This window comes from Quercus suber, unplaced genomic scaffold, assembly GCF_002906115.3.
Source record: "Quercus suber isolate HL8 unplaced genomic scaffold, Cork oak 2.0 scaffold_447, whole genome shotgun sequence".
NCBI lineage: Eukaryota > Viridiplantae > Streptophyta > Magnoliopsida > Fagales > Fagaceae > Quercus > Quercus suber.
Window position 1 is genome coordinate 32,555 of NW_027069898.1, and position 8,999 is coordinate 41,553.

The 8,999-nt window shown below is 32.8% G+C and overlaps 1 protein-coding gene across 1 annotated transcript in view; it reads left to right on the forward strand.

The window, feature by feature from the left end:
* The window catches only part of LOC136062736 (eukaryotic translation initiation factor 3 subunit A-like), a 9,736-nt gene extending 7,046 nt beyond the window's left edge, over window positions 1-2,690 (forward strand). Inside the window, exons 4-7 of the mRNA XM_065762208.1 lie at window positions 7-237; window positions 786-866; window positions 1,246-1,447; window positions 1,778-2,690. Of these exons, the coding sequence (XP_065618280.1) occupies window positions 7-237; window positions 786-866; window positions 1,246-1,447; window positions 1,778-2,262 (999 nt within the window). The 3' untranslated portion in view covers window positions 2,263-2,690. The remainder of the gene's footprint in view (window positions 1-6; window positions 238-785; window positions 867-1,245; window positions 1,448-1,777) is intronic.
* The last annotated feature ends 6,309 nt before the right edge of the window (window positions 2,691-8,999 follow it).

The following is an 8,999-nucleotide window of genomic DNA, read 5'->3' on the forward strand; positions in this document are numbered from 1 at the left end:
GGGGTAAGTATTGACATTTTCTGTATACAGGAAAAACTTACGAAGCAGAGTGTGATGGAGTTGACTCTGACTGAGCAACTCCGAGAAAGGCAGGAAATGGAAAAGAAATTGCAGAAACTTGCAAAGACTATGGATTATTTGGAGAGAGCGAAAAGAGAAGAGGCTGCTCCCCTGGTTGAAGCTGCTTATCAACAGCGTATAGTGGAAGAGAGGGCTCTACATGAGCACGAGCAACAGGTAATTTTAAATTCTCTAAAGTATCTTAACTGATTGCTTACTTGCATATTTGTGGCACCTGAAATGAAGAATTTTTTAAAGATTGGGGTTACCCTTATTGAGGAAAAGAGGAGAGAGAGTCACTTGAGTGGGTATGGTCATGTGCAGAGGAGAGGAATTAATGACAATAATGAGGAAGAGTGAGTGTGTTGATTCAAGTTGAGAAATGAACAAAATAGAGGAAGACCTAAAATAACATTAGTATAGGTAGTTAAAAAATGACATGCTAATTAAGGGGGTAACAGAGTATAATTTTGGATATATGATAGAATTGTGGAAAAGAATACATAAAGTTGACTTGGATTAGTTCGTTGGGAATAGCCGTCCCCAGAGTTTTGGGAGTAAGGCTTGGATGTTATTTCTTTTGGTATCCTTTATTTAATATGTGAAATAGTAACATATGTATCATGTGCTTGAAATTGGTTGGCACCTCATTTTTTGTTCAACAAAAGAAATTTATATTGAACCCCAGATGTTAAACTTACTGGGTGTTCTGTTCTACTCTGCAGCAAGAGATTGAGCTTAGCAAACAGCGCCATGATAAAGAGGTAAAGGAGAAGGAGAGGCTGGCTCGCATTAAGAACAATAAGGTCAGTACCTGGTTGTCTTAACTTGTAATCATTTGCCAAATCCCATGAGTGCATTATGCCCTTTTCAAAGAATAGGAAAGTACAGAAAATGACATATCTGGAGAACTTTACTTGAAAAATTCAAAGACTGCCAACATATCACTTATAAACAGAGTGGGTCTTGGAAGTGATTTTGAGGACTCCTACTTATCAGCTCCCATAGTTTACCATGGAATTTTTTTCAGATCATGTTTCTTATGTTCTTATTTGATCTTCTTTTTCATGACATGGCTTATCTTTACCTGGACAGACTTGGCTGACAATGTGTCTACTCGATGACATTTGGGCAGTTTTCAGCTGTACCTTCGACTAACTACGGAATCTTAAATTGTTTGTGCAGGAAATATTTCAAGAAAGAGTTGTAAGTCACCGGCAGGATGAATTTACCAGGTTGAGAAGAGAGAGAGAGGAGCAGATCGCACAAATTTTGATGTCCAGGAGACAAGAAAGAGAGAAGATGAGGAAAATGAAATTTTATTTGAGTTTAGAAGAGGAGAGACAGAAAAAATTGCGTGAGGAGGAGGAAGCACAGAAGCGTGAAGGTGAGAGACTTTTGTTCAAATCATACAACTTTCTTCTCTTCTCTTCTCTTCTCTCTCTTCTCTCTCTCTCTCTCTGTTTTCTTCCAGTTTTAAGCTAAAAAAAGGGCATCATTCCAGTCACCATCAGATAATATGTGAATAGCTTTGATATTTTAGCCAAATGGTAAAGAAACTAACTACTTTTTTAATGTTGTAATTTTTGATTACCTAGTTATTTCCTGATGCAAAGAATTATTGGATCCTACATTTCATTTGTTTGTGCATGCACAAATGGTTTATCTTTCTTAGTATATTTTAATGGTATGTTTCTTGCTGTTTTGGAACTTCCAGAAGCTGAGAGGCAAAGGAAAGAGCAGGCTGAACGCCAAGCAAAATTGGATGAGATTGCTGAAAAACAGAGACAGAGAGAAAGAGAGCTGGAAGAAAAAGAGAGGTTAAGGAGAGAAGCACTTTTGGGGAGACCCACTGAGGGACCTTTAAAACCTTCTCAACCTCCTACTTCACCCCGCCCATTGGATACAGGATCTGCTGCTGTTCCGGCTCCTGCTGCAGCCGCAGCAGCAGCTGCACCATCCTCTGGAAAATATGTCCCCAGGTTTAGGCGGGGATCAGAGAGCTCAGGCCAGGCCCCACCCCCAGAATCTGATCGGTGGGGTAGCAGTAGCAGCAGACAGGATGATCGAATGTCTCAAGCAGGTGACAGGTGGCGCAGTGATGACCGCAGATCCTCTGGTGGATCCTCCTTTGGTGGGGGTGGTGGCTCAAGGTCAACATGGTCATCATCCAGGATCCCTACTCGTGGCTCTGAACGTTGAATTTAAATTTAAGCAGCTTTGGAGGTTTTAACAGTTGCATTTTTGCTGCCGAAATGTGGTTGTGGTTCTAGCTGGGCATTTGCTTCTTAAGCATTCTGGTTCTTTTCGCAACTTTTGGTTGTTTTTTTGTTTGTTTGTTTCCCTTCCATTTAGATTTATTTTTAATTAAAGATAACTTGTTCCCATCATGCTCAATGCATACGATTCCTTGGATAATTGCGGGATCTAATTTTGAAGCGTGGCAATGAGAACTCCGTGTGAGCTTGATGAGGAAATAGTTGTCCAGAATATCTTATACATCGTGATGCTAATTGGGGTTGTAGCTTTGACTCTTGTTAAAGGTTGTATGTTGATTGTTGGGACTCGTTGTTTGACTTCTTTAAATGGTTGTTTATTTAGAGTAGTTTTACTATTGTTCAAGGTTTCAATTTTGACCCGGTCAGATTGGCGTATTCTAAGATGGCATATTAGCTTTATGCCCGTAACATTTTTATAACACTTATACAAAAAATTTTAAATGGTAGGTTGTTATGGATGGACAAAAAAGTAATTTAAGTTGTAGATTTAAATTAGAACCAATAAATTTATCACTTATGATTTGTTGTGAAAATGTTATGAGTATAACACTTTTCTTGTTAAAATGTGAGATTATTTTTTTTGATAAGTAAGGATATCTAGACCTCGACTATTTTCTTGGACATTGAAAGTGGTGCAATTAATCTAGTAGTATTTTGACCTAATATCATCTTAGAAGAATTAATAAGCAAATCATACTTTTAGATAATTCACACATCTCAGAAATTCAAATCAAAAGCATGCATATGCATAACCGAGCTCAATGCATCTGTTTCATCCAATGATTTGTGTACCAACGACAGGAAAAATTATCTCACCATGTGTAAGCGGTATAGGTACGTGAGGTCTACTAAATGTGAGGGACACTATATAGTTTAGTTTATTACTTTTAAAACCATAAGGTTTAACTTGTATTAATTATAGGTTATTACTTTTAAAACTATAAGGTCTATTAAATGTGGAGGACATTATTACTAGGAGCAAATGCCATAAGTTAAAACTCTCTCAAAAAATAAGGTTTAACTTGTAGTATTAATTATAAGGTTTAACTTGTAATATTCCTACTGATTAATAATTTTTTTATACCCTTAAACTATGGGTTTGAATTGTATTTTCTTAGAGAAGAATATATATTTCGGTAAATGACTTATTACAATATAGAGGTCTTGATAGGCTTTAATTTTTATATACGTATTCTATTTAATCCTCCAGTTTTCTTTTATTTTCATTTTAGATGTAAGACACGTGGTATTCAAAAATCAAATTAATACCATGTGTCATAGATCCGACTTAAAATGAGAGGGAATTGGAGTGGTATCCTTTCCCAAAGAATTATATATATATATATATAATATTGTAAATTACATATCATGTGTTCAATGATTTATAAGTCATGTGAGTATTATATAAAATACTTTCTTTAGCAATTTGTTTGACAACATATTAGACAATGATTGAAATAAAATCATAAAGTGGAGAAATGTGATAAAAAACAATTGAAAAGCAAATGGCATAATGAGAAAGGAATAAAATTTGGGGAGTTGTTGTTATATTTTACACAAAAGCACTTTATACTAAATTTATACCCAATTATAATTTTTAATTTCTTTATGTGATGCTCCAATTTGATTGATTTGTGTGATGTGTGTGGGTATGTTATGAGTCTCATATTGGGCATATATTGGGTTGAACTATACTTTATTAACAACTACAAGGATCCTTAATTGTGACTAGTCATTTTAAGGTATATCACAGATGTGGTTATCACTTTTTCTTAGGTCGTTACACTTTATATATATATTATCACTTGACATATATTGTATATAGATATAATTATAATAACAAGAATATAAACATAAAAACTTTTGACCAAGTGATTTTTTCTTAAAGATAGTGTAATTCTATCAATATTAGTAAAAGTAATAAAAAAAGTTTCAAAAGGTTTGAAGGGGCCATGGCCTTCGAACCAATATGGTCGATGATTTAGGTTTGGATTTCACTTACATCAAAAATTAATTAATATCTTAACGTAATGATAAATAGTAATTATATAAAATGGATATTATAGATTCAAATCTATAACATTTATTAAAATGAAAAATGGGGTATAATACAAATGCCACTCTTGAGGTTTGTGATACTGCGAGGCACTGTGCAAACTTTTTGAAAATATCCAGTTTACCCTCTTAGCACAAATCACACTTAGGGTCCGTTTGGATACCGTTTATTTTGCTGAAAACTGAAAACACCGTAGCAAAATAATTTTTAAATGTGTGAATAGTATTGTGGGACTCATTTTTAATGAAAGTTTTGTTGAAAAAAGAGGTTTGTGGGTCCCGTGAACAATGCACAAGACCCACTGAAACTTAGTTAATGCTCTTCTAAAAAAAAAAAAAAACATGGAATGCATAAACACAGCACTAGAAATGCAATTCAAACGGATACTTCATGTTGTGTTTGGTAGAGTGGGATTTTAGGGAGGATGGAAAANATAGTACCAGAGTTGGGGCAAATTATGTGTACTTATGTTTGTGAGAGTTTTGAGGTTTTTATAGTAGCGTAGAGTTGACATTTGTTTCTTAGCGGAGAGGGTCTTTCCTTGTAGGGAAGATCCTCATTAATACATGTATCTTGTGGGATCCTTTTCTTATAGGGATTCTCTTGATTAGGATTAATCGTGGGGTACAAGATATTTCCTTATATAAACATTCGTGGAGGTTAAGCGAGACCATGTTGGACCTGTCATGCTCTTTATTCCCATTGGCTTCTTTATTCCCGTCGGCCTCTCTCTTTTCTCGTCGGCCTGTTGTTCGGTTCGAGGATTCTCGTCGACTCGTGTAGATGCTGTCGGGTATTGAAGTGAGGTCGTCAGCCTATGGCATTGTTGCTTTCGTACTTTCGTCCATGCATGTGAAGCTAACGGGCTCATTGGAGTTGCCGGCTTCCTCATATGTAACGAATTTACTTCTTTCCAAGAACGCCCTTATCATTTTATAATAGACTTTTAGTTTGAATACAATTTAAATTTGTTTTAAATTATTATTAAATAATGCAAATTGAGGAAAAAAAAAAAAAAAACAAAAACAAAAACAAAAACATGGGTCATGTGGGATTTAAGTTTAGAAATTTTTGATAGTAGACTTTTAGTTTGAATAGAATTTAATTGTTTTAAATTATTGTTAAATCTTATTCTTTGGTCAAAACGTGGGTTTTTATTTTTTTTTATAAATAAAATAAAAAGTGGGTTGTTGTGTGGGGTTTGAATTCAGAAATTGTTTATAATAAACTTTTAGTATGAATAGAATTTAAATTGGTTGAACTTTAAATGAAAAAGTTTTATCTAAATTACAAACGTTATTAAATATTATCCCTTAATTGAGAAAATTTATCCTAATAAAAAATATATAATTAATTTACTAATTAATGAGAGTAGCTACTTGGTGCAACCACGGTTACAACCAACTATTATTATATAGTATATGATATGATGAATGATAATATGATATGATATGATGTTAAATCATGCAACTTGAGGAAAAAAGTTAAAAAAAAAAGTGGGTTGTATAAGATTTAAGTTTAAAAATGCTTGATAATATACTTTTTGTTTGAATATAATTTAAATTTATTTTAAATTGTTCTTAAATCTTATCCCTTAGTCAAAACATGGAGTTTTTTTTTTTTTTTTTAGAAAAAAAATGTGTGTTGTTGTATGTTATTTAAGTTTAGAAAATTTTTATAATAGAAATTTTAGTTTGAATAGAATTTAAATTTGTTGAAATCTAAATAAAATTTGTTTTACTTAAATTAAATATTTGTTAAATATTATCTCTTAATTGACAAAATATATCATAACAAAAAATATTTAATTAAGTTACTAATTAGTGAGAGTGACCACTTGGCTCAATCATGATTTCTAAGTCAAACTTTTATTATATAGTATATGATTTTTTTAATGAATCCAACTATTAATTAAGAAATTTATTTGAACTATATGAACTTTCTCAAGCCATATTATAAAAAAACAACAAAAAGGAAAGTCAGCAAAATCAAAGATCATAGAGTGGAAATGTAAAATTATAGGAGAAAAAAAAAATCCTCACCAATAAGAGTCCAACACAAAGTAACATGGTGCCGCAATCCGCACTTATAAAATGATGCCTAGGTATTACTTGATGTTCAAAAGATTTAGGGCTCGTCTGTTACATGTATTTTCACACTTTTTCACCTACTCATATTTTCAAAAAATACAAACATTACGAGAAATCTCTTTCCAAACAAGCCCTCAGTGTCACATTGAGTACATACTGAACTTGAAACCTCTCTCTCTCTTGTTTTGACTCACATACAAAGAGAGAGAGAGCATCACAACTCTTAATTTCTTGAGGACGGATCAGCTAGTTGCAGAGGATAGCATGGAAACTCCTTCAAACCAAAATACAACAGAGCAGTCATCAAGACCCCGCAGAAAGGGTGGCTTTAGAACTATGCCCTTCATCATAGGTAATAAATATATCTCAATCTCACACACCTATATATTTTAGTTACTATAAGAAGTATACTAAAAAGAGTTTTTGTTGACCATATTTTTTTTCTTGTTCTTGCTGTTGGAAAATAAACAGTGAAGGAATCATTTGAGAAAGTAGTCAGCTAGGGACTGATGGCTAACATGATCTTCTATTTGATGAACGGATATAACATTAACATTGCAACTGGAACAAGCATATTGCAATTGTGGTCAGCCATATCCAATGCCCTAGATATTGTGGGCGCTTTTCTCGCTGATTCTTTCTTGGGCCGGTTCTGGGTCATCGCCTTGGGATCCTTCTCTAGCCTTCTGGTTAGTATTTTGTGACTTTTCTTCCTATAATCCACAGCTCGATCTGCTAGCATTTGATAGTAGTAGTTCTACCACTCATAGAGTTACAACTTACAATAACTAGCCAAAGCGTATGTATATTTTTTGTTTCATGTCCGTGCTCGATTATTATTGATTAGACTCATGACAGACAGTTGCGATCGATGATTTGAATTGCTAATAATTGGATCCATTGAAATTCATTTTCTCTTTGATTTTTGGAGTTGATTATTTTCATTTCTATTCATTCAGCCTTAAGGAATATCCGACAATTGGGATGGTTTACAAATGTATATAAGAAAAGTGGTTCTTCCCAATGGCTACTGCAGTTCAAGTCCCTAGGATTTTGGAGAGGTCATCGCTAAATATTTTAGCATGGTAGTATAGCATAGTCATCGAAGAGTGGACAAGGTGGATGAAATCATATTGTTTGTAATTAAAAAAGGAAAAACCATCTTTTCTTTATCTTAGAATAAGATGCAACTAGTCGATGTATAATATAATACTCATCACGATGTATTGGCACACTACATTCATTTTAAAATATATAGTTCGATTTAAAAAAAAAAAAAATTGACTGTTTATATATAATACTCATCATGTGTTATAAACTTATAATACATGGGAAATCATCTCTTAGTTACATTACATGTTACTGAAAAGAGAAGAAATTGAATTTGTTAAGATTAATATAATTAAGATTATGAACTTAATGATTTTTTGACAAATATTTAATTACTTCCTCTAACTTAAGTGCACATTATTAATTATATTCTTGATTGTATCTTATTAAATTTAGTTTTGCCTTTTCCTGAATTTGATTTCAAGTGTTGCCAAAAATAATTGAATTTGAGTAAGAATGTTATATTTCAAATCAATTGTTATTTATATAAATTTTGGAAAAATAATCATAAAAAATCATTTTATATAAAAAAAATTAGTACATGGAAGTAAATGAATTTATACTAAAAATACTTTAAAAAAATAAATAACATAGTACAAATCTAGCCTACGATAACCATGGTTCCATATATACTATAATTGGGAATGTGAGCACATTGTTAATGAATGAGTAATTTATGATTGAATCTACCATAATTAAATTTATAGTAAAATACACCATTTATGTGAGAATAAAGAGTACTACTGCTCAGTACCCTAAACTACCTAATAATAGGCCTATTATGGAATTGGACACTCATATTTCACAGAGAAAATGTTTAGCCAAAGCCATATAATATCTTTTGAAGGATTTTAGTTGCACACAAATATAATGTGGATGGCCACAAGGTGGAATGTGGATGGCCACAAGGTGGAATGTGGTCAGATCAGGGATGGCAGAAAAAACTCGTGTAAAAGAGGAAAGCCAATTATCAGAGTGCTAAAAGAAAGGAAAAACAAGTGTTTTGAGGATGCTAACAAAATATGCATTAAAAAAAATTAAAAAATTGATATGAATATGATTAAATTTGTCGCAAAGATTAAAGTTCAAATTTAAAGGACCATCACCAGAAGTAGTGGGAATTGTTGAAATCCAAAATGATCAAAGGTATCAACTATTCAATATTGGCTTTGATTTAAGACCTATAGTCTCTAGATTTCGTTCAAGTTTTCGATGCTTCTTCATATGTATTGGCCTCATCAGAATTACAGTAACTCCAAGTCTCCAACATGCTTGAGAGTTTCAATCTTTATCCTTCTCTTCGTGATAGTCTTTAGGCTAGTGATTGAGTCATTTGTCATTGATACCTCTCAAGCTTTTGGGGTAAAGGACTTCGTGGTAGTAACCAAGTTGGAAGTCAGAAAA